This window comes from Poecilia formosa, unplaced genomic scaffold (genome assembly GCF_000485575.1).
Source record: "Poecilia formosa unplaced genomic scaffold, Poecilia_formosa-5.1.2 Scaffold89, whole genome shotgun sequence".
Lineage (NCBI taxonomy): Eukaryota > Metazoa > Chordata > Actinopteri > Cyprinodontiformes > Poeciliidae > Poecilia > Poecilia formosa.
The window spans coordinates 1761887-1777330 of NW_006800028.1; the positions used below are offsets into that span (position 1 = coordinate 1761887).

At 39.6% G+C, this 15444-nt stretch overlaps 1 protein-coding gene across 2 annotated transcripts in view; it reads left to right on the top strand.

Moving 5' to 3' along the window:
- Positions 1–15444, top strand: part of efna5b (ephrin-A5b) — a 114438-nt gene that overhangs the window by 81727 nt on the left and 17267 nt on the right. For both annotated transcript variants that reach the window (XM_007557583.2, XM_007557582.2), the window contains exon 2: positions 8280–8572. In XM_007557583.2, coding sequence (XP_007557645.1) covers positions 8280–8572 — 293 coding nt within the window. The remainder of the gene's footprint in view (positions 1–8279; positions 8573–15444) is intronic.

The window sequence follows — 15444 nt, forward strand, 5'->3', positions numbered from 1 at the left end:
TAAATAAATAAAACTTAACCTAGATAAAGGTTAAGTTTTGGCTAGGAACTATTTTCTTGTAGCTATTTTGGATGTAAAATAAGCGTTTCTTTTACTTGATTGCCATTTGCCACAACACAAGTTAACATTTTTATGCTTAGAGTTTTAAGTAAGTAAATTGTTTATTTCATTTTCAGAATTCATGCATGTCTCACCTACATTTCTTTCTGCTGATCACTAAAACTTACAGAAAACTCTAGAAAAAAAAACTTCCCTTTTTCTCTTTTAAAGATATTTTACAAATTTCATTTCTAAATGTACTATTCAAGGTTGCCTCAATAGTTCTAAAGTATTTAGACTTTTAGGCAATCTAAACGTGCTAAGCGTCATTCAGTTCACTATTATTTGTGACCACACTCCGTCTCCACCAGTGTAATTAAAAAGCTATGCATATCACAGGAAAGTGGTTTTGACACTTTCCCTTGAATTTTCTGCAGAAGCAGAAAAAAATGTTTTCTACAGTCAAAATATTCTGAAATCGACGGATGGTGGAAATGTAATTTCGCAATCAGGATGATTGTGGAGTGGAAGTTTTATGGTGCAGTTGTCAGTTCTTTTTTTTTTCACACTTTTCTTCTCTTTTAACCAAGACATTCCTTTAGCATCAGTAATCAAAAGATAAATATATGTCAGGAAGGTTAAGTCCCTTTTTCACGAATGAAATCAGGAAAATAAAGATTGACAAAGAGCAACAGGTTCTCTCCCCTCTCCCTCTGCCTCTTTCCGTCTGTCAGTGCGTTCTTTCTTTCAGCTCCCCCTCGTTTTCATCCTCAGACCCAGGCCAATCATCTGCAATTAGACAACTGTGCAAACTATATAGAGAAGTGTTTGCGATGTGTGTTTGTAGCGTATGTGTTGAAAGGTCATGAAAAGACTTTTGCGTGTGCATGCATGACTTGGGTTCAGTTGGAGTTCATCTCCTCTCGGCTAATCTTGTGTTCCCCTAACCCAAAATCAACAAACGACTCTTTATTTTAGCGGCATGTACACTTGCATGGAAAACCCGACACAAAAACTGGGAGTGAAACTGCAGTTTTCCGCAACTAGGTTTCAATGATTTTCTAGTTTGAGGTTACTGAGATTTTATGTATCGGCCAGCAAAACGATGCCTGAGGATGTACAAATTTCATCGAGGAGGGCAAAACTGTAGGCAGACCTTAGTCAGGGTCATGAATTGAATTAAGAAGTGTATGAGAAAATGAAAAGAACAGAAAAGGGCAGGGGCAAAACCATGACAGAAAATAGGAAAAGCAGCCACATTCGCAGAGATAATCTCCTTTTCTGAAGCACTCATGGCAGAGTTTGTAATGCAAATTGCTGTCAGCAGTGCTTAAGTGCTCATGTCTTGTTCTTGTCAAAATCTCTTAAGAGCATGAAGGAGTTTTGTCATAGTGCATGCATCAGTTGTCCACTTTGAGTTCACATGTTGTCATCAAACGTTTGCTGCAACACAGACAGATATATGGCTCAGCTTGAAAAAAATCAAGAGGTAACCGTTTACATGGACTTTTTAAAAGTGGTTCCTACTTGATTAGGCTAACATTTTAGCCTTTTTAAGTTTAACTAACTTTTGCAGCATTAGAAAAATTATCTGACCATTCATATTTATTTTGGATTCCAAACCTGGTTGGATTTGCCTCCAGAAAAGTCCAAATTTTATATGGCAAAGAATCGACAAGATTCCATAAAAATGTTGGCATCACACAGCTTTTGTCAGATTTTTCTGAGAAATGGTATTCCATGTTGATAATCTCCCATTGCACCAGATCCCAATGATCCTCTGTTATATTGAGATCTGTTGACTGCAAAGGCCATGACATTGGAGTACAGTGAACACATTGTCTTATTTAAGAAAGCACTTTGAGATAATTTGAGCTTTGTCACACAGTGGATTATCCTTGAAGTAGCCAGATAGAAATAAACATGTTCAGCAGCAATACTCAGGCAGCTTGTAGGGTTTAAACAATGATCAGCTGGTTTTAGGGACCCAACGTCTAAAAATAAAATGTACCCCATACCATTATACCACCGTCAACAGCAGCAGTCTAATTTGTTCATGCAGGGCTGGATGGATCCATGATTTTATGTCACCAAATTCTGACAAGCTGACTGTAACTTAACATATTTCCAAACTGTCTCAGTCCAGTTTCAGTTTGCACCTGACAGGATTGGAATCCAGTGTCTGCTGCTGCATCTCGTCTGCTTCAATGTTGTTGAGCTGCACAATAAATATATTGAACCACAATCATTATCACAGTTTCGACATGCACTGAGCTGTTATTTTTTGCATTGAAGCAATGGAATACATATTCTGAAAACCACTCAAAAGCTTCAAGTTTTTAAGTTAAAAGTAGCCTCCCTTCACATTGACTGACCTTTTAAGATACTTTATCAGCTCAACAATATTTGTTCATGCATTAAGCATATTTTTACATTTACAGCTCTTAAACTTTTACTTGCCAACTCCCTGGATGTGTTTGTAGTGAAGCGTTTTTGCAAAATAAAACAAATAGATTTTTTTTTTTAATCCGGTTAATGTATCAGTGGTTGGTGTTAGAAGGTGGTCTACATGTGAGTGACTCCATCGAGTGGTGGTATTTACAGTGATACTGTGCCTTGGCAACACATTGTGAAGTTCCTCTTCCTCGCCTCCGTTGAATCTCACTTATTCAGCTGGTTAGAAGGCTGGAATTGCCTGCTTGCCACAGAGCTCCCCCGTCTTTCTTTTTCACTCAGGTTATCTGTCTTTCCCCGTCCCCCTCGCTCTCTGTCTCCAGCCACCGATGCTCGGCTCGGAGAAGTAGCTGATGGCGCCGCGTGTGAAGCGCGGAGGCCCCTGTGTGTGTTTGTCTCTGTGAGTGCGTGTGCCTCTGGTGCACGCCCTGCAATGTCACTGGGCTGTGTAATTGAAATGGAAATGAGCCAATCAGGGACTGCAGTGGTGTGCCACCTTTCGCTGCGTTCACTCCACTGTTCCAGCTCTGCCAGACTCACTCTGTTTGTAACTCTGAGCAAGTTTATGTGTGGGAGCTGACAGTACTTAGCTCCTGAGTTTTCACCCAAAAAGCCCTGTCGAGTTGGCGGTGGTGTGAAAATGCCACCATTGGTCGATAGAAATGATGTCCCCCTCACCGACAAACACACACGCTGCGTCCGGCTGATTTTTTTTCCATCTTTGTGTTGTGACCTACAGCTTATTGGGCCAGCTGTGGCATAACGAAACATGTAATTATCACCATTTGACAATTAGCCTCTCATCCAAGTTCTGCCCCTAATTACCTATTTAACTGCTTGAGGGCGTCCGCTGTCAATCTCTGCTGCTACAGTTTCTCACAAGAATGCGAACAATTGCTGCCAGAAGTATGCCGTAAACTCCAGAGATCTGACTGTGGTTTGGGTGGAGTGTGTGCATGTGTGTGGCGTTAAGGGGGGGAGGATTGGGTAACTTTGCAAAAAACTCCACATGGACTTTTTTGTTCCTCCTTGAACGTACTTTAGTCCTGTCTCTAATTTGGAAAGCTCTTTTTTTCCCTGGACTGAATCTCAGGGTTTTTTTTTCTTTTTTTTTTTTTTTTTTTTGACAATACTCCTCGGAGGAGCTGCTTTTGAAATAAGGGAAAACAAGAATAAATCAGACTGAACACTTTTATGGACTAAAGATGAAATTGGCCATCATGATAATTTGGGCCGTATAAAATCCATTTTTTTCCTCCCAAATTCCACTTTTTTTAATTTAATTTATTTTTTATTCACTCTTTCAGGCATTGCTCCCTGTCAGAAAAATGACAGTATTCTAATGACACTTCCTTCATTCAAGCCAGAAATGAATTATTCTAATTTTTCAAACGTTTGTTAAAGTCTCAGCGAGAGAAAACCTACACAACAACTAGTTAAAGCTTTTTAGCTGGTCATGCTGTCTCATCTGGTGAATCAGTTTTTTTATCATAACACTTTAGGGTCTTAAACCTTGCATGTTCTGGAGGTCTTACGGACATAATGAGGAAAATAAAAGATTGCTTCAGCTCAATAAAGAGTCATAGTCAGGGCCAGTGAATGTATGTGAAAAGTCAGACTCCTGAGGCTTTATTTCACTGCAATCTTAACATAACTCCTTTCTAAAAGTACATTTGAAACGCTACATGCACCACATCTGTTGAGTAACAGACCCCTGCCTAGTTACTTCACGAGGTAGTGGGACTGATTAAGCAGCTAAAATCAGATTGTTATATTCCTGGATTTACATTTTATAGGCTTTCCTCAAGTTTCTGTATAATCTGAGTAAGTTATTTATACATTTAAAAGCACATAAATTAGAAAATGTATAAAAATTGGATTCAGTTTTCTTATGAATTTAAGATTAAGATGATTAAACACGGGTCAAGTTTTAGTGGTTTGTATGTGTAGCACAGTGGCTGTTGTATGTTTGAGGAGCTTTTTTCTGTTTTTGGGTGAAAAACAGTTTCTTCTCTCTGCTAAAAAAGCGGGGAGTGTTTGTACAACTGCAGCAGCCGATTATGTCTCAAATTGCTACAGATGAGACGTCGGCTGCATCTGAAACTGCCACATTACAACCACCATAACAAGATGTTTATGGGAACAATGAACAAAACAAATCCATAACATGCAAGATTTTCTCTAAACGGACTTGACTGCTCACACTATCAGGCCATGCGCATGCAGTTTTAGGGGGAAATCTCCCAAAAACGATGAATGTACGGTTGGATAAATCCTGCACACATTCACAGAGAGCCTGGCAGTGGAATCAGCAGTATTGCCGTCTCCTCTTTGTGTCCTGCCTTGTCTTTTGGAACCAGATTCTTTCACTTCTCCCCACCTCATGTCACTTTCCCACTCTCACTCTCTTTCTTACTTTGTGCCATTAGCAGCTTTTGGCTGTCTTACTGCTGCTCCTTTGCCAATTTTATTTATTTATTTTCCTGGCAGTTCATTCAACTGATAACACAAACCCGATGCTTGCTTGTGAATGCTCATCAGGTGTAAGGTGGGTGTGTTTGCCGCATAGGTGTCACTTTGTGTGCGTGTTTGTGAGGCATGTTACAAATGCCTGTCCTGTCCCTTTTTATGAGCTCATTCACCCAAACATCCTCTGGCTCATTTGCAGTCAGGGCCACCAGCTACTATTCTGACTGCTGAGGCACAGAGAGAAGGGCAGCTAAAACATCACACAAACACACACGCATGCATTCTCGCTGTAATCCTCATGCTGTCTCACACACACACACACACACACACACACACACGCACGCACACAAACAGTGTGTGCACTAACACAGAAGCCGGGCCAAGCGGATGGGAGGATGCGACCATCAAGTCGGTGACATTTTGAAGCAGTAAGAGAGATGCATGGCTCTTCCTGGACCTCCACAGACATGTTTTAAATGAAATGTTACAGATGAGTTCCTCACTGGCTCAGCTGTAAACACCCTTACCCTGGTATTTACCCTACATGGGTAAACAGAAGGGCGGGGAAAAAGACAACAACTTTTTAACCTGGCTCATGCTCATATATACACAGATGTGCATTAATATACAGAGCAGTGGCCTGAGGAACTCGCATGATGACAATCATGAGAGATGGCTTGGCTCAATTTGTAGATTGATTGTTGCATTAAACATTCCATTATCCAAACATTCAGCCGAAGTGACAAGTGAGCGCACCCGGCCCGTATTCTGCTCAAATTGCCATTTGATCTTCAGAACAAGTGAATTTGGGTCGTGCTGGATCTCTGCACTGGAACCCGCTCGCGCCGATCCGCAGCCTGCATCCAGAGTGGTTTTACAGAACTTAATGTTTATTTAGAAAACCAAGAGGACATTCTGTACACTCACCAACTACTTAATTAGGTAAAATTTACAAATCATCCAGTCATATGGCAGCAATTCAGAGCATTGGGGCATCTAGATGTGGTGAAGACAATTGGCGGAGCATCAGAATGAGGGAGAAAGGGTATTTATGTTGTTCTGAATGAGCAGACCACATTCATGGTTTGCTCATCCAATTCCTTGTTGACATCAGAATAGAGTGGACTGACTCTTTCAATGTGATAGAAAGGGAATATTTCCTCAAACAACTATTTGCTACAGCCAAGTTTGCAGGGTACTGTTTCTGGGTGCACCGCATGTCAAACTCTGATGCAGATAGACGACAGCAGAAGGAGACCACACAGGACTCCACTCCTGCAAGCGTAGAACATGAAACCTGAAGCTACATTTGAGGCTCAGCAAAACTGGACAATTACAGATAGAAAGACATTGACGGGTCCGATGAGTTCCCATGTCTGCTGCATGTTCAGGCAGCAGGGTCGGCGTTTGCCAAGAACCTCTTACACCAAGGAAGGAAGGACTTAGGACTTAACTATAACACAAAAGAACCAGAAATAAAATCTTGATATACAAATACTTTTCCAATCTCATATATTTTTTGGAGGGGAAAAACTCCAACGGCATTTTTTAAGAGTAATTCGCTGGTGTCAGAAGTTGGACGTTTCACTGAAACAACATAAAGCAAATAAGTAAAGTGAAAGATGAAGGAAATTATGACATTATAATGTATATGTTTTTCACCAGCATCTGAGGATGTTTGAAACATTTATTGAAAAATCAATAAATCTTCCCCCCCCCTCTGCTTTAATTTTCACTATCTTGTGAGGACTCATTAGCATGCCTTAGTTCTTTATAACCATAAATCTTGAAGCTCTGGAGTTTATAGGATAAAATTATTTATGTCTCTTGCTTGCTCTGCATGTAATTAGAGCACTTGCAGAGTTTCTTAAGAGTTTTTTGAACTTCTTGTAACCTTGTTGTGTTATAACATCGAAGGGTGGGTCTGAAATATTAAGTCATGTCCCCTGCATGGCTTTCAGTTAGCCACAGATAACAAATATATTTAGTATGTCTCTTGAGATTAGAATAAAAGCTAGTTTTTTCAGCCATTAAATTTGAGAAGTAAAACACATAGATTCATCACATATTGCTATGTCTCAAATATTTATCAGTGTTTTGTTTTTGTTTTTTTATGATTAGCTGTTAAAAATCTCCAAATTCAGTTTTTCAAGAAATAAGAATGTTCCTTGAGATTAAAATTAGATTTTTAATATAGAAATCTCAGCCTACTGAACAGTATGCCCATATACCGAACAGCATATGCACTTAGTACATGCTCGCTAAAAGCAACAAGTTGTTGCTTTTAGAAGAATTACTTCATCAATGGAGTGAGGCTGTGGTTATTTCTGTTATTTTTGCTAATTTTCTACTGTATTTTTTCCTTCCATTAAACATTCCATTAACATTCTAGAATACAGCACTCCGTAAACCACCAGTTTATTTAGCCATGACCACAAGAATAAAAGTGAACAAAAATACATGCAATACATTTATCATGGTGCTACTTAATCTTTATAGTATATAAATTTTTAATTTGTTGCCATGAACATGAATACTTGGCAACTGTGTACATACAAGTCATAGTGTGCATCAACATTACAGTCTGAAGAATTTCAGATGTGAAACAATTTTTGCTCAGTGACCAATGAATGAAAAACCCTCCTTGATATGCGATCAACACGGAAACAGCTCTAATTTGGCCCACAGATGAGATGCCTGTTTGATGGGTGACAGAGAAGAAATAGTCTCTGTGTGTGTGCTGACGGTGACAGTGTGTGGCCTTTGATGAAACTCCCTGTACATATTGCAACCCCGTGACCCTGCACAGCCTGTTCTAGATCATTGCCGCTGTAAAGATGCTTCACTGCACAGCCCTCGGAGACAGTTTGGCTCCGTATTTTTCCTATCGTGACATTTACGGTCTTGCCGTCCTGCAATCCTGTATCCTTCTGACCAGGTCTATTTTACACTCACACTTTTTTTTTTTTTTTTTTTGCAGTAGCATACCCTCAAGTAAACGTTTTCATTTTCTTGAGAGATCTAAAAATCTGTTTACTTGCTTGGATATTTTCTCTGGGCCAGATCCTCGATTGCTATGATTTAGATGGAATGCGGTTGGTATGTGTGAGTAAATATGTATTGCAGGAAAAAAGATTTATAGATAAACCAACTCATCTAAAAGTATTGGACCACGAGAATGCGTGTGCTTACAAATTTTTCAAGTACAAGAGGATATAAAAGGAGTTTGAGTTTATTCTGAATTCAAATGAAGTTTAAAAATGTTCAGGCAACTTTTAAAGCACATGTGAACCCTTTCTGTTCTCCTTCTCCTCCAGGTTCCACCGTGGTGATTATCACATCGATGTGTGCATAAATGACTACCTGGATGTCTACTGTCCTCATTATGAGGACCCTGTGCCTGAGGAGCGAACAGAGCGCTATGTCCTCTACATGGTGAACTACGACGGCTACAGCACATGCGACCACACCGCCAAGGGCTTCAAGCGCTGGGAGTGCAACAGGCCGCACTCCCCGAACGGGCCGCTAAAGTTTTCAGAGAAGTTCCAGCTCTTCACTCCCTTTTCTTTGGGCTTCGAGTTTCGACCAGGCAGAGAATATTATTACATCTGTGAGTACCTGCCATCCTTGCATACAAAGCTTTGACAAAGGAAATATAACATTTTGACACATTGCAACCACAAACTTCAATGTATAATTAATTTCTCATCTTTGGTAGAGAAACTCAAAGTAGAGCATTGATTTGAGTTTGAAGCACAAGAATACACACAGTTTTAGTGAACAAACAGCATCATAAAAAAAACATACATTTATAGTAGTGAAAAATATGAAGTAACATAACGTAACTTGACCTGACTGACAGAGTTGCACCACTCTTCCCAGACTTAAGGTTTCTCAAAGGCATACTATTCCTCAGCCCGACTTTCTGTGTGCTCAATTCAGAGCATTGAGAGTGGCGTGGCAGCGATCCTAGCAAATACTTCAGCCAGGCTTTTCACACCATTTCTGTTGCTCACAGAAAAATCTTTTTCTTCCCTAAAATGGATGTGGAATTCATAGGGGAGTCCAAACTGAGACGGTTTGAACGTTACAGCTCACTTTCTCCCAGCTGCACAAAACCACATCTCAAAAAGGAGGGCCTGTCCGTCCGTCCGTCCGTCCGTCTTCTGCATTCATCCTCTGCCTCCTGCTCTGCTCATGGTATATGTTACGTCGTCTGCTTCTTTGACAGTGTAACTGAGCCAAACTGAGTTCATCTAAAGTTAAAACCCCTGGGAAATTAGGTTTTATCAAAGCCAGGGTAATGGAGTAGAATGGAATGGAGCTGTTTTTCCCCACCACAGACCACACCCACGGTTAGCCAGAGGAGCCACTGTCAGGTGATGCGTTTGCTGTTGTTTCTTTACAACACATCGGTCTCAAGAATATCCTGATTGTTGCAAAACAGATGTAATGCTTGATTTTAGAGCACATGTGCCAAACTCAAGACTCACGGGTCAAATCCAGCCCACTAAAGTTGTTTAAATAAAACTTTGAGATAACGGCTGTGTATGTGTAGTTACATTAATCTGAAAGATGTTAAATATCATTTAGTTTTAAGAAGCACTGAGGATACGGAGAAATTTATATATTTTAACAGTTTAGTCAGTTTTATTAATACATTCTACCACAATTGGCCCCTAGAAAACATTAATGATCTTAATGTGGCCTAAATGAAAATGAGTTTCTCACCCCTGACATGGAGAAAGTGAGAAAGAAAAGCTTTATTGCACCCAGCAAATGCTTCTTTTTACAAATCGACTTCTGCTATAAATTTTATTTAGGAATATCAAAGTAAAGACAGCAGAATACAGATGCAAGAAATATTTTCAGATTTTTATTCTGCAGAAAACACCCAACAACAAAGGGAAACCCATGTATCACTTTACTTCTGCTCCACACTTTGTCTTGGTCTATCACGTTAAATCCCTAGCAAGTATGTTAACGTTTGTGGTGGCAATTTCACACAATGTGACAACATTCAGGATGTATGGCTACTTTTGCAAGGCGCTGTGGCTCGATTTCCTTGCCTGCTTCCTTCGCATTTTTCCCTCGTTATTTTTGAAAACTGAGCCAAACTCTGATCTGCTTTATAAATTGGCACCTTTCTTTATGAAGCAGTTAACCTGACAGCCAGCCAAGAGCTCTGCGCTGTATTTATTTCATGTTTTGCTCTTTGACCATTCTCGGCTGTAATTCATAGCTGCGAGATGAGGTGTGCTAAGTACATCAAATCCCACAGCCCTCTCAGTGGTGTCTCTCCTGTGTGTGCCTACAAACCAGTCTGTATCTTTCCTCTCTGTCCTTTTAACAACCTGATGTTTGCTCCATTTGTCTGCTATAAGGTAACCAGATTTTATTTGGCTTTTACAGCCAATTTGCAATCCACCAAAATGAGATGGGGGGTGAAATGAAAGTCTTGCAACTTGGGAGCATGGATGGGTGTTGGTGTACAGTTATAAAATGTATCCTCTCCCCCGCCCCCCCAAAGTCTCCAACATTTTTTTTTTCCCATTTCTGTTGAGAGATGCTTGTCCTAAGGGGTGGATTAAATTACACTGCGACCGACAGGGTTTCCATGGAACGCATCCATTTTGCCATAGTGTGCCATATTGGTTTAGTGGCCTGCGGCTTCATTGGCTATTGAATGATTCTAGTGTATAGCCTCGCTGGCTACTGTTGCGGATATTAAAGTCATCCACCATGAAGCCATCTGACGTGATATTCCACCTGCCTTTTTGTCGGACTTGGGTCCCCATGAAAAGCAAAGGAGATAAATCTGATGGATTGGACAATCACTTTAGAGGACAAAATGTAAAGCTGACGGAGGAATATTGGAAGGAAATGACATTACTGGATCCGCCAATTCATCTGCAGGTTTTATCTTCATCATCCGCCACCTTCATTGTCTGGCCTGCTCTTGTAGTTTATCAGTGTGTTTCATCACCTTACATAAACCCTAAACCCAATATTTGCATACAATGCCTGTCAATATACCAAGCTAAATGTTTCCTGTTTTAGATCAGCCTGTAATCAGTAAATGCAATTGTTTCTATTTGCTAAACGTGAGAATAACCAGAGACAGAAAGTTTTCAAAGTCGGTAATTTACATACATTCCATAGTATTTGGTAGACTTGCTTTTTAAACTGAGTGAATGAGCTCAAACATATCGGTTATCTTTCCACAGGCTTCTCTCAAAAAAGTGTTGATGTTTTGGTAAAGTCCTCCTGACAGAACTGTTCTGCGTCCGGTTTGTAAACCTCCATTGCTCTCTCAGAGCTTTTTTAGCTTGTCTACATATGTTATATTGGACTGAAGTGAGGATTTTGTGATGGTTGCTCCAAGACATAGACTTTATTGTCTTTAAGCCACTTTGTAAATAGTTTGCCACTATACTTAGGATCGTCGTACATTTGAAAGACCAATTTGCACCAAGTCTGATGTCTTAAGTTGAATTTTTCCACGTGGTGTTTGTACTTTTTGATACCATGTATTTATTTATTTATTTATTTATTTATTTATTTATTTTATTTTTTAAGTACACCCATCCTTCCTGTGCTAAAACAATGACAAAGCATGATTCTGCCTCGGCCATTCTTCACATTTCGACTCATTTTCATCATTAGTTTTACAATAGTATCACATTTAGCAAATTTAGCAAACAATTTCAGTATTTTGAATTAATATGTAACCATTTTCAATTGTACATGTTCTCTCTTCGCACAATTCACCAATTACTAAATTACTGAAAGGGATCAAAATTCAATTAAAACTATTTTTTTCAAAAGGGAAATATCTGATTACTGCATAATATTAATCTGTCTAATCTTTTCAGGGATTACATATGTGGCATGGTATTACGATAATAGGGTTGTAAAGAACACAAAGAACCAAACTGAAAACACTGACTCAGACTCAATTATCTTTTGTCACTAATCCTACAAAAGGGAGGATGTCATTTTTTTTCTGAGATTCTTTTTTATCATTTCTTTTTTTAAATCAGAAGATTTTGTTAACAAAGATTTCTGTTGCTTTTAAAAGTGAAGATAATGTGATGGTTTAGAAGGCTACTCAATTAATTTATATTACATTAATTATAGTCACGTTTATGTATGTACTTTTAAGGCACACCTGAAACACACTTCTTCATTGTGGACATCATGGAAAAAGAAAAACAAATCAGATGAAATAGTGGTCATCCACAAGTCTACTTCATCATGGGCACTATTTCCAGAATGTGCTATATTCATCTGTCCAAACAATTACATGCACTAGAAACACCACGGGAATGTCTGTTCATTATGTAGTTCAGCTACTAGATTCTCTGTTCCAGGGATGACGTGTTTTGTTGCAGAATGTGTGTTTCTACCCCAGAACAAAAGACCATTGACTTAAATCTGTAAGACATTGTCATTATCCATAGTAAAACAAGCCGTGTACCAAAGAGTCAAAGATAAGCCCGCTAAGAGAAGACGAAAACAGTCTGTACTCAGTTACACCCATTCTGTCGAGAGAAATGGGACAAAATTCAAGGAAGTTAAAATTGTAGAGGAATAGCCAGAACATATTGTTACATAGTATAAAAGGCAATTCTACCAAATAGAACATTATTGTATGTGAGCTTCTGACTTCGACATTTTCCTGCCAGGCAACAAGTATAACTGATGTAAAACATGAAACAGTGAACTATAAATATCTAGTTTGAACTGACTGCGCATCATGCTGAATTCGCTGCGACTTGCTGTGATCCTCCGGTGGCACATTCAGATTGAAAATGTATTTAACAAAAGTTTAAAAGTGCATGACGTATGAGTCTTCCAACGTTTTTCCACACGTCGGCATATGAAAGGTAGAAGCAACCTAAACAATACAGAATGAAATAAAAATCCATAGCAGTTGAAACAGATGTATATTCTTACTACATCTTATTTGTTATAATGCAGTTGAATTGATTAGCCGACAAAACATATCGTATGCAAATCAGTTAATTTTCCTCCTGTTGCTAAAGATAGAAAATGCATTCAACGTTTCTTATCTTTTAGTGTAAGCTGTGTGTAAGTGCATACGGAGCAGCAGAGCCTTCATTTAAAACCAGAGCTGATGTTCACTGTCAGGACATTAATCTTTTCCTCATCTATATTAACTTTCTGTAGCCAAATGACTAGGGGGGAAACTGAAAAGTGAAAACTTTGCCCTCCCTGACATGACTGATTAGCTGTCTTGTTTGTCGATGAAAATGAAGACATCAAAACATTTTCCAGCAGAAAAAAAGATATTCACTAATGCTGTATTTGCGCCACAAGTCTGATGTGAGTTGGGAGTTGATTTGTTGTATCTTAGAGAGAATTAGGGAGAAGGGGACAGGGCTTTGTTGTTAATCTGCTGCAACAACAAAAAACAGCTTAATCAAGGAGTGCAGGACACAGGAAATTCACAGAAATGGAGGTCATAATTTTTACTTTTTTGTTCATGTCAGCTTTTCGTCTTTGTCTGAGGCAGCTAATTGGAGAAAGTAAGAGCGACAGAATTGGATCGGAGCCTGGATTTCTTGTGGACAACACTGGTTTCCCGTTAGATCAATGCAAAAGGGAGAGACTGAACAGAAAAGTCCAAAAAGGAGGTAAAATTTGACAGAGTTGAGGATATCCAAAGATGAGAGCAATCTGGTTCCATATGCAAGTAATTCAGCAAATCGCAGCATTAGTCGTGGGCGAGTTACAGCTCTGAAGAGTCTGTCCACATCAGAGACAGATGGGATATGTGAGGACGGTGTGAGATCTTGGGTCATAGTTCACAGTGCATTCTCGGTTTAAGTGAAATCCGCCTTGCAGAACGCTGACGGGAGCACATTTTTCTAATACGGCCAGAATCCACAAGATTGTATTTGAACGATTTTAATCTGAAAAGGGCAGAAATCCAATATCAGTGGCAGCTCACTGCGAGGGATGAGTGAGAGGAGTTATGGCGTCTTTAGGCATATAAGATTTGTGGAAAGCAGGAAACGACTTGCTGTGATCCTCCGGTGGCAGATTGCCAGCTGAAAGCGTGTTTTCTCACTGACTGATTCGCCTGCCCGCGTGGACTGGAGGTGCTTCTGGAACAATCAATAACACCCCTGTGTACCTACGAAGTCCCAGGGATAGTCTGAGGCTGATACCAAATGATCTCGTTCTAAACGCTCATCAAAACCCAGAAGGCGGTGATGAATCTGCCCACCTTAGATTATAAAATGAAAAAAACATTCAGTGAGGTTTAAATCACTCCGGAGATGACTGTGGGCCAATATCCCTGTTGAAGAGGCATATGCCAGGAGTCTGATGGTATAACCTTGAGGAAAATACCACAGTTTCACTGTATTATGGTATTTAAATAAAAATGTGAAGCTAAAATGTATGACATACATGACAAGGCTTTTATTTTAACCTTGTTAGAGGGCCGCCATGCATCACTGGCTGTACTTAATTTTTTTTCCAAACACAGTACTCCACTGTTCTGAAGAAATGCTTCAACTGCAGTCGATATTTATATAGACACAAATATGTGTCTGTTTTGTCGTAAGTTTCTCTTGATTGTGGAATGCTAATTTGCGACACATGCCAAAAAATCCTGCAGGAAACTGGAGATAATAGCCGAGTCTGAGTTTGATACCAGTGACGGTGTACATCGAGGTGTAAAAAACCGAAGGACTGGTTTATTCTAGAGGTAGTGATTGTTGACCTGAGGTCGTTGAGGGTGATACGGATGCTAAAGTATCTGAAGACACTGGCAAAGCTCAGGAAAGGTCAGCTGACAGAAAGGTCAGCTGACAGAGCTCATAGACAAAAGCAGGCAAAAATAACAACCCTGAAAACTTTAAAACAACTAGTTTGTTAGTATCAGAGCCGTGTTGTTGTGTTTGTTAGTTGCACAGACAGATTGTTGTAATTAAATGTTGTAAACATTTCAGTTCCACTCATGAGCAGATTCTTTTGGACACATTTATGCACAATACTGATCTTAGTCTCAGGTCACACTAAGCTTTTTTGGCATCTCATTTTCTAAAATTATGGGGAAGGTGTGATGTAAAATTCTGGTAGTGTTGAATTTGTAACTTTTATTTAAATCTCGGAAAAGAAAACCTTCATCTTAATGCGTTTTCATGAGCTCGTATTCAGCTTCCACAAGAAAGCTCAAACGTATTCTTCAAAACAGAGACTAGAGCTGTTGTTGATCATAAATCCTAAAATGTTCTTTGCCCCTTGAAGCTGCTCTCGAGGGAAGAAACAGGTAGAGGATGGAGCAGGGAGCAGCAGAAGGAAAATGGCATTAATGGACAAATGAAATAGAGGCAAGGGGGAAAGGCGTATGCAGCCCTGTGTTTTGTCGGAGCTCTGGGAGGCTAGCTAATAATGATAAAGAGTCCAAGCTGCTCCATTTGTGGTCCGAGGAGGGAACCTGCATAT